Source organism: Rhincodon typus, chromosome 43 (assembly GCF_021869965.1).
Source record: "Rhincodon typus isolate 14 chromosome 43, sRhiTyp1.1, whole genome shotgun sequence".
Taxonomy (NCBI): domain Eukaryota; kingdom Metazoa; phylum Chordata; class Chondrichthyes; order Orectolobiformes; family Rhincodontidae; genus Rhincodon; species Rhincodon typus.
In genome coordinates, this window is record NC_063374.1 from 8,793,240 (window position 1) to 8,808,921 (window position 15,682).

The 15,682-nt window shown below is 46.4% G+C and overlaps 1 protein-coding gene across 8 annotated transcripts in view; it reads right to left on the reverse strand.

Moving 5' to 3' along the window:
- syvn1 (synovial apoptosis inhibitor 1, synoviolin) overlaps positions 1 to 15,605 on the reverse strand; it is a 34,048-nt gene extending 18,443 nt beyond the window's left edge. Inside the window, exons 1-5 of one of the 8 annotated variants that reach the window (XM_048619770.1) lie at positions 15,429 to 15,605; positions 13,764 to 13,976; positions 7,944 to 8,036; positions 4,499 to 4,651; positions 3,289 to 3,337 (exon numbers count right to left, since the gene is read on the reverse strand). In XM_048619770.1, the coding sequence (XP_048475727.1) occupies positions 3,289 to 3,337; positions 4,499 to 4,651; positions 7,944 to 8,036; positions 13,764 to 13,895 (427 nt within the window). In that variant the 5' untranslated portion in view covers positions 13,896 to 13,976; positions 15,429 to 15,605. The other 7 variants (XM_048619764.1, XM_048619765.1, XM_048619769.1 and 4 more) reach the window with 7 other exon arrangements.
- Between the last annotated feature and the right edge of the window lie 77 nt (positions 15,606 to 15,682).

Genomic DNA, 15,682 nt, shown 5'->3' on the forward strand with positions numbered 1-15,682 from the left:
GGACTCCCAGGGCAGGAGCTGCTAAGATTAGGTTTGATGTAGAACAGCACATCTCCCATTGAGAATTGTAACATTTACATCTTTCCCAATACATACTGTGCAGTGTATTTCAACTCAGTCAGGGATAAGAGGACACCAATCAGCCCAGTGAGCCTGTTCTAGCATTCAATAAGACCACAGCTAACAAACCCCTCAGTGCCACTTTCCTGCTCGACCTTCAATCCCCTGTTGTTGTGAGCCTATCGGACCCTGTTCTGAATGTACTCAATGACTGAGCCACCACAATCCTCTAGGGTGAGATTTACAAAGCTTCACCACTGTCTCAGGTGAAGAAATTCCTCCTCATCTCAGCCCTAAATGGTTTAGTACTTATCCTGAGACAGCGCCCTCTGATGCTAGCATCACCAGCCACCTCACCCACATGCAAACCCTGCAGGAATTTAAGAAGTTTCACAGAGATCAGACCAGTCCAGAAAATCAGGGCAAAATTTCATCACTCTCTCCTCATTGACCCTGCCACTCTGTTGGCGAGGGATGTTAAAGGAGTCTTAGTCTCATTTTCAGCAGCACAAAAATCAATCTTTATTTGGAGCTCCTTACAACACAGCCTGGAAGAGATCATTGGAAACAGACTCCAAGACACCACCCCCCACCCCTCCCAGCAGGAAATTTATACATTCCACCTTAAAATGGTCTCACACAACATCAACATCAACATCAACATCAGCACTTGCCACCTCCCCTCTGCCCATTATGCCCCTCCCTAGACACCAGCTGCACCATCCTGAGTGGGAACTGTTTCTTACCTAGTGATGCTGCAATTATTTTCTCCAAGGTCATAATGACTATGTAATGCTTCGCAATTGCCCCCTTACAATGCTGTTTTCCGGTGTTCTTTCATTCGGTTCTCTGTTTATACCCTTCGTTGTACATCATTAGGCCCTTTGTGTTTATACTAATGGTTCTTCAATACCCCCTGCTGATCAGATAGGAGGTTTCTATCTATCTTTAGCAATTTGCAGAAAGGATGTTAATTTGTTAGTTACACTTAATTTCAGGATACCTATGTGTACAATACATAACAGCAATTGCTTAAGCCTTTGATTATGGCGGGATCGGACTTTCCCTTCTACACTTTACTGAATAACAGGTTTTCACTTTCACTCAAAGGTTTTTATGAGACACTTAATTATCTTCTCTGGTTGCTATGAGCATGGAGGCCACGATTGATTGTGGAAAGTGCTGTATTCAACTAACAACACTCTTCACCCATGGGCAACTCCAACAATTCCCCACTCTAGACCCTTGGTCTAGGATTAGTCTGGTGAATCTTCACTGTACTCTCCTTCTATGGCAAGGCCATCCTTCCTTAGACCAAAACCGTACACGAAAACCTCAGGTATCACAAAGACTTTGTACAGCTGCAATAAGACACTACTGCCGTACTCTAATCTGACAGTCAACGTGCATGCTAGCTTTCACTGATTCACAAACATGGACACTCGGGTCCCTTTGGCCACCTGCAATTTCTAACCTCTCACCATTTACAAAAATAATCTTTTCTTCCCCACGCCACCCTAGAAAGAGGAAAATTCTAGACTATTCACACTATATAATCTCTGCTCTTCTTGTCCTGTAGATTTTCTAATTCCTTTCATTTTACAGTTTACAGAGAGTGATTTGGAGAGGTCAGCAGCTTACAAGCTGAGACGCATGGCAGCAGTAGTATTCCTTTAAAGGGTGGCACAAGCAGCAGCGCCACCAGAAGGCTGGCTGCTCCCTTGACTGTGGAACGTTTGATTTAACAAGTGGTCCAGTCTCCACAAGCTGTGGCAAACACCGACAGGACACGTCAGCTCGAAGAAGCAGCAGCTGTGTGGAGCAGTGAGCGGGAAGGTCCCCGAATTCAGTATTTAGTAACATCTATGCAAATCCTCAGCACCTGCCTCTTGTAGATGAACTTGAGGGGACCGGGGACTTTTGCGCAGAAACTAATCTCTTCGATGTTAGGTGTAAAGCAGCTATTCGCTGATCGTCGGAATCTGAAGGCCCAACTCCAGAAACCTAAACAGATCAACTTGGATGACACAGTCAGTGCAGAACTACATGAGCTACTGCACTGTCAGAAGTGCCATTGTTCAGATGAGCGTTAACCTTTTCGGCCGTCTCAGGTAGATGCTAAAGATCTCAAGGCCAAATTTTTTTTTTTTTTTTAATGAAAAGATTCTGTTGTGGGATGTGGGCATTGCTGGTGATGCCAACATTTAACATCCAGCCCCAAAGCCCCCTGAGAAGGTGGTGGAACATCCTCTCCAAACTGCTGCAGCAGTCCAGGTATTAGCAGTCAGTGGTAGATATTGCTGTTCAGGAGGGAGTTCCAAGACTTTGACACAGCGACAGTGAAGGAGCCATCAATACAGTTCAAAGCCAGGATGGGGCAGGATTTGCAGCTGGGGTTCCCATATGCCCGTGGCCTTTGCCCTTCTCAGCGGTGGAAGCTGCTGTGGTACAAATTACTGCAGATAGCACACCACTGGCATGCTCAGGGGTGGACTTGTTGAGCATGGGCATTCCCCCCACCCCCCGAGTGGCTTGTTCCAACACTTGTTCCTCAATCAATATGTAAAAGCAATTTGGATCATGGTCACATTGCTATTTGAGAGAGCTTGTTCTGTGCAAATTGGTCTTTGCATTACCTCCTACCTCTGAAAAAGTACTTAACTGGCTGCAAAGTGCTTTGGGAATACCTCAAAGTCATCACAAGGTGACAAAATCGCAAGTCAAGTGATCTTGGAGACCTGCCTAGAATCGACAGGCCAGGGAAGGAAAGGATTGATACAGTGATAAGAAATGCTGGCGCAGTGACAAACAAGAGGTCAGCACAGTTGTCAACAGGGACCGAACAGGTCAACTCCGCATTTTGTCACGAGATTGCAGGGCCTTGTTGGCAATTTCATCGAAACAGAAAGTGGCTTTGACTATGAGCAGCAGCAGTAACTTTTCCCCTTCTCTCTTGGGATGCCTCAGGCTCGGAGCAAGGGGACACGCTTGATCGAATTACTTAAAAATCGGGGCTTGAGGAAACGATTTGGCTCCAGAACAACTGATCCAGATCCCACAATGACCTCACCCCCTCAGTGGGCGGTGCTACCACATTCTCCCGGATCATCCTGTTCACAGAAGCTGACTACACAGATAACATCTGCGTCCCCACTGGACTAAACGTAGATGGCATGAAACTCAAGAATGACGTGAAGCCTTCACTGAACCATGAGGCACAATACTCACAGACAACTCGGAAGTGAAAAAGCCACGAGATGTTTGGACTCCGCTCCATCTGTACAGAAACAGAAAACAGAAATATGTTCAGGTGACGTGCACACAATCTACGACAGAGCAATGCTGCACACAAAACAAGCTGACAGTGGGGGGGGGGGGGGGGGGAAGACTTCTGGTCTCTATTCTCCTGGGCTAGCATCCAAACCCACTGTCTGCTGGCATTGGGATCTCAATGGAATGAATTAACAGAGTCCCAGCCTTAGCAGGAACAAGCTCACAGCATAAAACTATCCTGAATTAGTAACCTTACTTCATGTGGCCGCTGTAGGAAATGGCAGATGCTCATGAGCTTTTGATTGAAACAGTCTCAGGGGAGCTTTACTCTATCTAACCCTGTGCTGTCCTTGTCTGGGAGGGTTTGATGGGGGACAACATTGGGGGAGCTTTACTTTCAGATGAAGAGAGTAGACAGAGCTATAACATGTTTAACCCATGCTACTCTGGGAGTGCTTTATTAATAATAAGCTAAAGGAAGGGGCAATGTGGATGCTTGGATGTGTTCCATTCCCCTTTGCAGAGAGAGGGGGTGAGTTGGGGAAGATCCTTCTTTCTATTCTGCTTAAAGCCAGTGACAAGCCCAAGGCTTAGACTAAGAAGGTAGTTGGAAGAAAATTGGAAGCACCAGTCTCAGAGACCAAGAGGCTTCTACTGTAAGCCAGCACATTGCTGCAGTGCATGGCACAGAAACAGTGAATTGTTTAACATTTGGATTGATCGGGACAAAACTAGACCTCCTTGACAATCCAGGCTGGCAAGAGGCTGCTAAAACAACAAAAATGGCAATCAACCATTCAGGCCATCATGCTTGTGCAGACTTCAAGGAGTTATCCCCTCAGTCCCACTCTTTCTCCCCCTCCACTCTGTGGGCCTGCAGTTTCTCCCCTTCTCAGTATTTATCCAACTTCCTGTTTTGAAAAGTTCCACCGGATCTGCTTCCACCGCTCTTTCAGACATCGTGTTGCAAATAGCAATGACCCATCAACTGTGCCCCCTCCACGCCCCTCAATCGTGTCTGACATTCTATCAGGCAGTAGGGAGGGAATAGCTGCAAACCAGGAGCACATGGGCAGCCTCATTCACATCTGCAACTTTCACTTCACAGCACATAAACGGCCGACTCATCAGCACCTCAGGAGAGTGAAATACCAGAAACACTTACAAAGTCCACCCTGTCCTCAGCTAGCCAGTGGAAGCACTTGAGAAAGAGCAGCAGGGTGAAGAGGGCCACAAAGCGTGGGCTAAAATCATCCCGGAAGACGGTGAATGCCAGGCAGGTCTCAGTAACAGCGTACCAGGAACGCTCGATTAAATGCTGCGGAAGATAGGAAGGAAACAGCTTTAGAAAATCCAAGTATCTTGAAATAATGAAAGAGATCCTCAACACCCTCACAGTCAGCAGGAAGCATCCGTTCTGCATCCACTCCGTCAGGGCCCCTACAAAAATTTTGTGCGCTTCAACGAGATCACTTTTCATTCTTCTAAACTCCAGCAAAGAGAGGCACAGTCTCCTCAAGGTCAATCCCATCACCCCAGGGATCAGTCTACTGAACTTCCGTTGCACTCCCTTGAAAGCAAGCATACCTAGAGATGTGTATCTGTACACAATACTCTATAAACCTGCAGTAAGACAGCTTTCATCAGGTACACAAACCTGCCTTGTAATAAAAGAGCCAATATACTTTTGCCTTAATTGCTTGCTGCACCAGTGCAGAACAAGCCACAGTCAGCTCATCGAGAGTCAATGGATTGAAACCAAAATGGAAGACTGTCCCCTCACTGGAACAGGTCTACTTTGATGGCCTTCAGCCCATTCAGCTGACGGAACATTGGGAAACTTTGCACAGTCATACCAAGGCATTGCACAACTGCACCAAGTCAGCTTTACTCCTGTACTCGGATGTTTTAGCAATAATGGTGAATATACCCTTTGTCTGACTGCTTAATGCACCAGCTTTGAATGACTCTCAAACAAGGACATCTAGGTTGTGTTGGACATCAACACTTCCTTACCTCCACTGCCAGCATAAAGTGAATAAAGCAATGAGAAACAAGTTCAATAGCCACTGGAGTGAGTTAAGAGCCATGTGTGTAATAATACGCTAGATGTATTTTTCTGATTGTATGAAACCTGGAGGGAAGTCTCAGTTGGTGTCAAGAAGCATCTCCCAATAATTCCAAATAAAAACCAAAAGAACTGCGGATGCTGTAAATCAGGAACAAAAACAGAAGTTGCTGGAAAAGCTCAGCAGGTCTAGCAGCACCTGTGAAGGAAAAAAAAAAGTTAACGTTTCGGGTCTGGTGACCCTTCCTCAGATCAGTTCTGAGGAAGGGTCACTGGACCTGAAACATTAACTCGGTTTTTTCCTTTACAGATGCTGCCAGCCCTGTTGAGGTGTTCCAGCAACTTCTGTTTTTGGTCCCAATAATTCCACTCAGCTCTGAGAACTCTACTCCAGGCAGGATTGGTATCATGGCGATGTTAATTCAGATGCTGTAATGCTGAGTGGGAAGCACCAATGGAGGAGACAGTGAAAACACAAACATTGCATCGTTCCTCCTTCAATACCACAATCAAATGCAGCAGTCGGACTAACTTGCTCCTACATGCCAGTTACTGATCTGTGACCACAGATGTCCCAACTTTGGTCAGCCAATTAATCAGCCGTCAAGGCTGACTAGACTTGCAGCAAAGTTCTGGTTTGGAGGAAGTGAGTCGAGGGTTGGCCATGTGGAACAACGGTAACAACATTCTCACTTGAAACCTTTACAGAATGCAGGGAAGTTGGTGGCCCTCCTACAAACAGTCAGGTGGCATCTCCCTCAACCATATTACAAACAAGCGTTATGCCTTAGTTGTTGGGTGACTGGCTCCTTGCAGCCTGAAACTTCACAAGGAGAAACTGACAGGCATCAGGCTATGTTAACAGTGTTGGCTGCAGGGAGAGACAGAGGAGGCAGCTGACGTAGTTTCTATCCTTGACCAGTCCTGGTGGCCACACAGACATTTCAACAGGGAGCCAGGTGGTGATTTGGATATTTTCTCCTCATTCACACAAGGCCAGGACACTAATCCAGTCACTCCCTCATCCTGTTCTTTCCCATCATTTCTGCAGTGGTTTATCCAATTCCCTTTTGAAAACTATTAAGTCCATCTGCACGATATCAGACAGCACACTAAACCCTAATCACTACTTCAGTTTCAATAATTCCTCCTCACCCGCTGCCCCAAAGACTGGTGGGAAATGTCATCTTGTCAGGCTTACTCACCCCAATTTTCCTTTCATTCACCTGGAGGCCATTCAGCCACTTCACGTTGGAACAGCCTGGCTTTGATCTGAAACATCACTCCTCAAACAAAATCAACATCCCCACCTTGAGAAATTCCACAGTGTGTGTTTGCAGCCCTCCGCCCCCTGCAAAGGAGTTCATCCAAGTCACAGTGGCCATCTGGGAAAACACAGCTGTCAAAGATGTGCTCAGCAATATCCTACTTCCTGAAAGGGTAGCAGAGATGCGAACCCTCGAGACACTTCAGAACTGTGTACCCTTGAAATGCCTGTCTACTCGATACTAGACTGTGCACCAAGTGCTGGAAAATGGAATTAGAGTAGATGGATGCTTGATGACCAGCAAGGACATGATGGGCTGAAAGGTCTCTTTTCATGCTACAAAAATTCTTCCTGCAATGCCCCATCTGTGCCCTCTGGTGACCAACACTTAAGCAGTTGGGAACAGATTCTCATCATTGGCTCTGTCGAAACCCAAATAAACACATGTCAAGTGCTCCCTTCACTGTCTCTACTCCAAGGAGGACAAGGCCAGAAATCAACACAGAATGGAAAAATTCAGGTCTGGCAGCATCTGTGAAATTCCACAGATGCTGCCAGACCTGCTGAGTTTTGCCAGCACAGTATTTGGCTTTTAATCAAAAGAATAAGCCCAGGCTGTCCAGTGGCTTCACGTGACTGGAGTACCCTGGAGACATCCAAGCAAATTTCCTGGGCATCCTTTCATGAGAACCGCACCCCCACTACCAAATATTCCAGCTGGGCCAGACCACTGCTCTCTAAAGATTTAGTACTTCAATCCTAGCTTCAGTACTCCAATCCCAGTAATCTCTACCAGCTGCTTTGTTAATCCTCCCCGATTTGTGGTTTGTGCAACAACATTTTGAACCCAGTACCCATATTAGCTCAACCTCTTTCCTGCCTTTTCTCTAGAGTTCAGCAAAACTATACAATCATACAGCATGGAAACAGACCCTTCGGTCCGATCAGTTTGTGCCAACTATAATCACAAAGAAAACTAGTCCCACCAGCCTGCGCTTGGCCCATCTCCATCCAAACATTTCTTATTCATGTCCTTATCCAAATGTCTCTTACAATGTTGTAACTGTACACTTATCCACCACTTCCTCTGGAGGTTCCTTCAAGTATAAACCCAATTCCTCTCGTTACTGAATGCACTCTCACAGTAACTTGCAATTGATAACTGAGAGAATTATATGCCGAGTCACCAACTGCACACCATTGTAATTGGCACTTCGCAGTTACATTGCGATAGCCCAGCAAGGCCAGAAATTGCAACAGCCATTATAATCTCACCTCCATCTCCGCAGCGCGCAGCTGCCCAAAGAACACTTTCCGCATGAACTTGCCAATGAGGAAGACCAAGACAAATGCCTGGATGTACAGCACCTGGTCAGAAAAGAGAATAACCGTCATGCGAGATGCATTCGATCAAAACCGCTGACAAAGTCAATCTGGAACAGATCGATGGGGGTTGCCCGTGCAGCTAACTGGCCAAAAACCAGACCAATTGGCACATTTTTTCAGCTTGTCTCAGCCGGGTTAGGAAGTTTGGAACGCAGGCCAGCAATCCTGGCTGAGCTGCTGAAGAGTGCTGCACCAAAAGAGCCACCATGTACCAAATGAGACAGTAAGTGGAGGTTCTTACAGGTGGACAGACTGTTGAATGAAGTGGTGGTGGGTCTAATTTTTTTTGTGTGTCAGGGGCTGCGTGGTGTTTCTTTCACCCCATGGCCTGAGCCAACATCGTTTGAGGGAACAAATACTTTGTTTTAATTTTCAAAAAAATAAAATACTGACAGCACGTGGTTTATTTCTCTTACTTTGGGCAGGATCCCGATCAATCAGTTGTCCTTGATATATTTCATGAGGTGACAGTGCTTACACTTTCAAACAGAAAATATTGATCGTAAGATGAACTTTTTTCTAGCCTCAAGATACTTTGGGATAATCAAATCAAAATACGAAAAGACATTTGTCCCAACAGTCCACTGGGTGTGCGTATTTGCACACCAGCTCCTTGGCAAGGTTTTTAAACATGCACACTGCAGTACTAGGCAATTGTTTGACAGAAGAGCTGCAATTTCAGCTTTTATGGAAGTCAGTCACCTTGCTTTCCCAAAACAGTCTCCACTCAAAGGGTGAAAAGAACAGCTGTACTACAGTAAGTTTGGCAGCTACTTCCTTGTTAACCCATAAAGTTGCAAATTCTTGAATTCCTACCAGGGCTGCAGGTTCCCCTATATCAATTGGAATGTAAGAGCTTAGCACCATGACCATTACCTCCAGGGCCCCTGGCTCCTTTTCACTTTGCAGTACCTAAACATGTTAGGCAACTCCACTACTTTTTCACCATCACTACTTCACCTGGATGCTCTATATAACAACGACACTGTGTTAAGAACAGCATTTCAGTTACCTATTGCTCATCACTGTTTGGAGTATGCCCTCTTGGCCATTGGCCCCTATTTGATTGAAGAGAAATTCCTGGAGTTAACTCTAATAGCTGCTTGGGTGCCTCCTTCCTTGCCACGTCTTCCAGAAAAGGACAGGCACAACTTCTCTTACCCTGTCCAGCCACCCGACTCCAACAGCCACAATCACTGTCCCGTCAGGAATAAAGTTTCTAACTATTAACCAGAGTCTGCCTCCCACTGCCAGGGACCCGGTTCTGGGCGGGGAGGTGATGGCCTAGCATTATTATTGCTGGACTATCAATCCAGAGGCCCAGATAACATTCTGGGCAACGAGATTCGAATCCCGCCGCAGCAGATGGTGGAATTTGAATTCAATAAATATCCGGAATTAAGGTGATAATGATGACCGTGAATCCATTGCTGATTGTCAGAAAAACTCACCCGGTTCACTAATGTCCTTTAGGGAAGGAAACTGCCATCCTTTACCTGTTTGACCTACATGTGACTCCAGACCCACAGCAACGTGGTTGACTCTGAAATGTCCTCTGGGCAATTAGGGATAGACAATAAATTGAGGAACTCTTGGGCTGAGTGGATTGTGTGGGGTGACTTGTTGACAAAGTGCTTTAGTCTCCTTTGTAGTTCCTTGGCTAATCTATGTGATGGCGTGCCTGGCAGGGAGACTATGGGTCTAAGGGGTACTTCCAATTTGTGTACTTTCGGGAGGCTGTAGAATCGGGGTGTGTTGGTTCCTTCGGGTTTCATTCTTAGGAAGTCTGTTTTGTTGATCTGTTTGAGTCGGTTTAGTGTGTTGAGGATCTTGTTGCCTAGTTGTGGTGTCGGGTCTGTCTGCACTTGCCGGTATGTGTTCTCGTCGGCTAGCTATGCATGTGCCTTGGAGAGGTAGTCCCATTTATTTAGTATTACTGTCATGCACCACCATAGACAATAAACGCTGCCTGGCCAGTGACAGCCTCATCTTGTGAGTGACTAAAGAAAAAAAAATTCCACCCTCGGGCGACTGTTTCCCCGTCTCTGTGCAGATCTTCTCTATGTGCTCCAGTTTCCTCCTCAATCCAGAGATCTACAGGTTAGGTGGATTGGGAAATACAGGGTTATAGGTTAGGGTGGTGGGTCTGGATGGAATGTTCTTCGAAGGGGTGGTATGGACTCAATGGGCTGAACGGCATGCTCTCACACTGTAGGAAGTCTATGATTCTAAATGAAACGCATTGAGCACAAGTGAAGTTTAAACTGGTTTCTGGGACAGCACAAGATAATTTAGTATAAAACAGAAATGCAGTTGAATCACTGATAGCAGGGGAGCAAACCAGAAGGGAGTCAAAATGTCTAAATGCAGCCATTGTTAACCTACTGCACCATTAGTTAACTCAAGCTGTTTGGAGATGTGGTTCTCTAAAGACCGAACAAGGGAGCTTACAAAGTGTCTCATTAACCACCCCACCACCCACCCCGCCCCCAATCCCCCAGGGATGTGATGCTCAACAGTTTTTCTCTCACCTAAACCTGCACTGTTCATTCACAGAGCTACACACCTGCAGCAGCGAAACCAGAACCGGTTCTGAAGAAGGGTCACTCAACCCAAAACATTAACTCTGATTTCTCTCCACAGATGCTGCCAGACCTGCTGAGCTTTTCTAGCAATTTCTGTTTTTGAAACTGAAACTGGCTTGAGCTGACAGCAATCCAGGCTAGACTCCCAATGCAACAGGAAAATATTCAGGAGATGCTTTCTCCTCAGGTGAGGCAAACAGAGTCTTTTCTCTGCTCTCTCAAACAGACACATGAAAGATGCCACTGCAATATCTGAAGAACAGGGGATTTTCCTGGAGTCATCGCCAACATGTCTCCTTCAACTAAAACAGACCATGGGGATTCTACACAAAAAGGGTGGCCATGTTGCTGTAAATTAACAAGGACAGAAACAGTCAATTTACTGAAACAGTCAAATCCGAAAGCAACAAGACCTGCACAACTTTCAGGCTTGGGTTGATAAGTGCAAGTACATTTGTGCCATGGGCTAGGTAATCACCACCCCCAACAAGAACTAACTATTCTTTCACAGGATGTGGGCAGCCCTGTTTAAGTGAGCATTTAGCACCAATCCCTAATTGCCCTGGAAAGGTGATAAGCTGCCTTCTTGAATTGCTGCAGTTCCATAGGGGTGTAGACACACCCACAATGCAATTAAGGAGCGTGTTCTAGGATTTTGACCCAGTGACAGTGAAGGAATGGTGACATAGTTTCAAGTCAAGATGATGAATGGCTGGAAGTTGAACTTCCAAGGAGTGGCGTTCCCATGAACCTGCTGTCCTCATCTTTCCTGTGGTATACGTCACAAATTTAGATGGTGCTTTCAAAAGAGTCAGTGTACGTTCCCTCAAAGGTATTGGCTCGTATTAGGTACAGCTCCAGAGCTGCAGCCAGGAAACTGTGATGAGGGCACATTAAGTTGTGCAAACTTGCAATCTACTGGCCAGTCTGAGTGAGAATGAAAATCAGTCATTTTACAAGATCAGCTGTAAAAAAAAATTAAAGCTCAACAAAACACTAGAAAGGGCACTCCTCCTCCAGCCCCACTTAAAACTCAGTTCGACTAAGTGATTGTTAAGAGGTTCACATTCTGAATTGAGACTCAGCAATACACCCAGCTCTGTTCTTGGGGCCACAAGATCAGCTGAGGATTGTCGCAAGTTCAGCCTTTGCTGTAGCTGTAGTAAAGGAAAAACAGGAACTAAACTGGACCATGTGCACTCGTAATCCTTACCAGCCATTTAACAATTCGGGTCCGAACTCCCACATCCATTCCACTTTGTATGACACAATTAGACAAGGGAGCGTAAATGCTAAGGCAGACTGGTTGGTCGAGGGATCGGTGTCTATGCCACATACTTCATACATACTGCCAGCATATTCCCAAATGTGTAATCTGCCCCCATGCCACCCCAAGTCATTAACCAGCTGTCCTCTGGCAGAAAGCAAACAAACAGTAATGCACAGAGAGAGGCTTTACCACAAAGATCACTGTGGTTGAATAACCTGTCTAGATAGGCACATCTTGTGGTCACTTGGCAGGAGTACCACAGAACAATGAAGAAACTTGGCAAACCAGTGCCTTTTGGGGCAGGGACAGTTTGTGTCACATTGGTGAAGCTCCAAGTGACTAACATTCTAGCACGCCGAAATACAAGACCAAAACACTCAATGGAAAGTTACCTCAAAACAACCAGTCAGCTAAGGCCCACATGCATCTTAAAGGAGTAATTAGGGCTCCTTCCATATCATAAAATAAAACAAAGAATTGCAGATGCTCGAGACCTGAAAAAAAAAAACAAATTGATGGTGAAACTCAGCAGTGAGAGAGTCACTGGACTCAATACAATAACTCTGCTTTCTTTCCACAGCTGGTGCTAGACCTGCTGAGTTTCACCAGCACTTTCTGTCCTTCCATATGGTACTGGCTACAAGAGCCACATGGCAGTGTGGAACACTGACAAAGCACCTGCCAAAACAAACAACAGCCCCACAAAAACAGCAGACTCAAAGACAAGGCCAAAAAGCCAAACCAAAGTACAGAATTCACAGAAAATTACTGGCTAGGAGCAACAGCTCATCCTCTCCCATGATAGAATTATCAATCTCGAAAATTCAGGATTGACAGGGCTAGCAAATCAGCTCACCCTTTACAAAATACACTTTGCTCCAATTTGAAAGCTGCAAGAATCAAGAGACCCACAAACAAAAAGCTCACCAATCTCATTAAACACAGTCATGCAAGTGCTTAAAGTTAAACATTAAAGCAGTGAGGCGACTGCAGAAACAGTACAGAAAGGCACATTAACGTCACCGGTTAGTGTAACAAAAAGGAGCCCAATGATTGGTAACACATGAAACCTTAGTAAACATTTTACCTTTTCCAGGTTATTAATTTACTCTTTCTGTGGCTTCTGAGGGAGCTCCTGCAAATGGATCTTACCTAGGACTCTAGAAGGGTGGAACTGCACCTATTTCCCAATCAATCTTACTCTTCCCCGGACACAGTGCTGCAGTATATAGTGCTCTCACCCCAGAGTTCAATAACTCACACCACACCCGTGCCCTCCCCCTGCCAATGACTTCAGCAGCAAAACCATGCCAACACTCCTACTGGCCAACACAAAGGGAGGCATCACACTACTGGATGGTGCTATCTTTCAGGTCAAACCTCCAATGGAGGATCCACCTGTCCTCAGCGACTACTTCAAAGAATAACCAGGGACCTCTCCCTGGTGAGTATGTTCATCCTTCAACCAACATCACTGGTCGTTATTATGCTGCTTTTTGGTGGATCTTGTTGGGTGCAAGCAGGCTGCCACATTTCTGATAACGCTGATCACACTTATAATTTTTCATGGGATACGACTGCTGCTGGTTCAGCCCAGCATTTATACCACATCCCCAATTTCCCTGGAGAAGTTGGTGGTGAGCTGCCTCCCTGAGCCAGCGCAACATGTGCATTTTAGGGACATTTGCAGCGCTGTTAGGGAGTTCCAGAATTTTGACACGCTTCATTGGATGTAAAAAGGTACCTTTTCTTTCTCTTAATCAACTGTTCTTATTATTTTCCATACGTGCAGCAATCCAAAATGTGGCTCCGCACTCGAAAGACAGAGAGAGTAACTGTCACCCACAAACTTACCGCCATACTTGGGCTGGATTTAGTCAGGTACACCACAGTGGGGTAAAACTGCCGCTTCAGGTAATAGGCATGGGTGACCACAGTTGTGGTGAGCACCAGGCTGGCAGCGGTGGCCAACGTCGATCGGACCATCGCGTCTCTCCCTGCAGGAAACAGCTTGCTGGAAATTCACCGGGAACCTGAGTCCCGGAACTGGGCCGTGGCAAAATGTTTCTTAAACAAAAGAAAAAAATCAGTAAGTCCTTGACCACCCCTAGTGAGTGGGAAGGTGCGTCACTCCAAACAAGGATCACTCAGGGATCTGCTGGCACTCCTTGGCTAGACTTTGGGATCCCACTGCTGGATTTAAAAAAAAAGAGAAATGCAGATGATCACAATCTCCATAATATTTTGAATCCAAAGCACGATACAAATTCACAGACTGCAAGATGGGGCATGATACAGTTAACTGAGCTGGGGTCAGGTTGGGGTGGGGGTTAGATTTTAAACAGCTGATGATGATCATGGGGAAGATTTAAACAGTTCGTTTAATGCATTCGTGGGACGTGGGCATCACTGGCTAGGTCAGCATTCGTTGACTCTTAATTTGGAATAGGCAATCAAATTGCTGTAAAACTGGCATCATACGTAGACCAGACCAGCTCAGATCAGATCAGGACAACAGATTTCCTTCCCTAAAAAGGGCATTAACAAACCTGCACACCAGATGGCTTTTGAAACAATGGATAGTGGTTACTTGGTCACAAGGCCAACTTTAAACAGTTTTTTTTTTAAACTGAATTTAAAATGTCACCATATGCCATGGCAGGATTTAACCCTATGTTCCCAGGGCTTAAAATTTGTTGTTCTGGATTACTAATGTGGTGACATTATCCCTAACGCCCAAACCTCTCCTTTAAAAAAATTGGGAGTATTTCAATCATCAAAAGGCAGAGGCGAGATAGTTAAACATGCACAAGTTTTACAGGAGAAGGGTGGGGACATATTAATAAGTGGACAGGTTTTAGAGGACTGGGGAAAGTTTTCAAAACAGGGTGGGCTTCAGAGCATCAGGACAAGATCCATAAACAGATCATGGGCAGAGGAGCTGGGAAGACATCTAAAACAGGTGGCTGAAAGGGATCAGAGGAGCTGGAGGCGACATCCTAAACAGCCAGAAAAGGGTGGGGGAAGAGGGAGAAGGCGGGATTTCAGAGGAGCTGGCGGGGGGCGACATCCTAAACAGCCAAAGGGGAGGGGGAAGCTTCAGAGGAGCTGGAGGCGACATCCTAAAGAGCCAGAGGGGGTACTAACCAGTGCCCTGGGGAGGGGAAGCCAGGCCTCAATCCCACAGACGACACTTCCCAGTATTTGGCCTGCCTGGCGTAAGATGCCCCCCGCCCAGTACAGCAAAGCGAAAACAGAGAAGGGCAGGGTCACCACACACACCGTGGGTACCCCCCGCCAAACTTCTCAGTCCCCAGGGTCGGACTCACCGACACCAGACACCCTCGGAGCGACGAGAAGACTTCAGACAACTCACTTCCGGTCGGAGAGGGTTCGTCCGCCCTCTTTATCTTCCCCCACTTCCGTTCTCACAGCCCCGGCGCCCGGGATTTTGTCGTCCCCCACCCACCAGCAGCGCGGGAGAAGACGAATCCCCGAACAAAAGGACCGCATCCTCACCGTCTCCGACAGCGACAGCTGCTACTGCTCACGACGGCTCCACACACTTTCCCGATCCCCAACCTCACCAGTCAACGGCTGGGAAATTTTGTTTTTATGCTTGTACAGAAATTCCTCCCACCAGCAGCGATCAAGGATACCGAGTCCGTGGCCGCTTCCCATTGGTCACCCCACCGTCCAACGAACGCACAGCAGCTCCGCGAGGCCATAGATGGCCTCGTCCAATCAGAACCCCCGACGATCTCATGTAATCA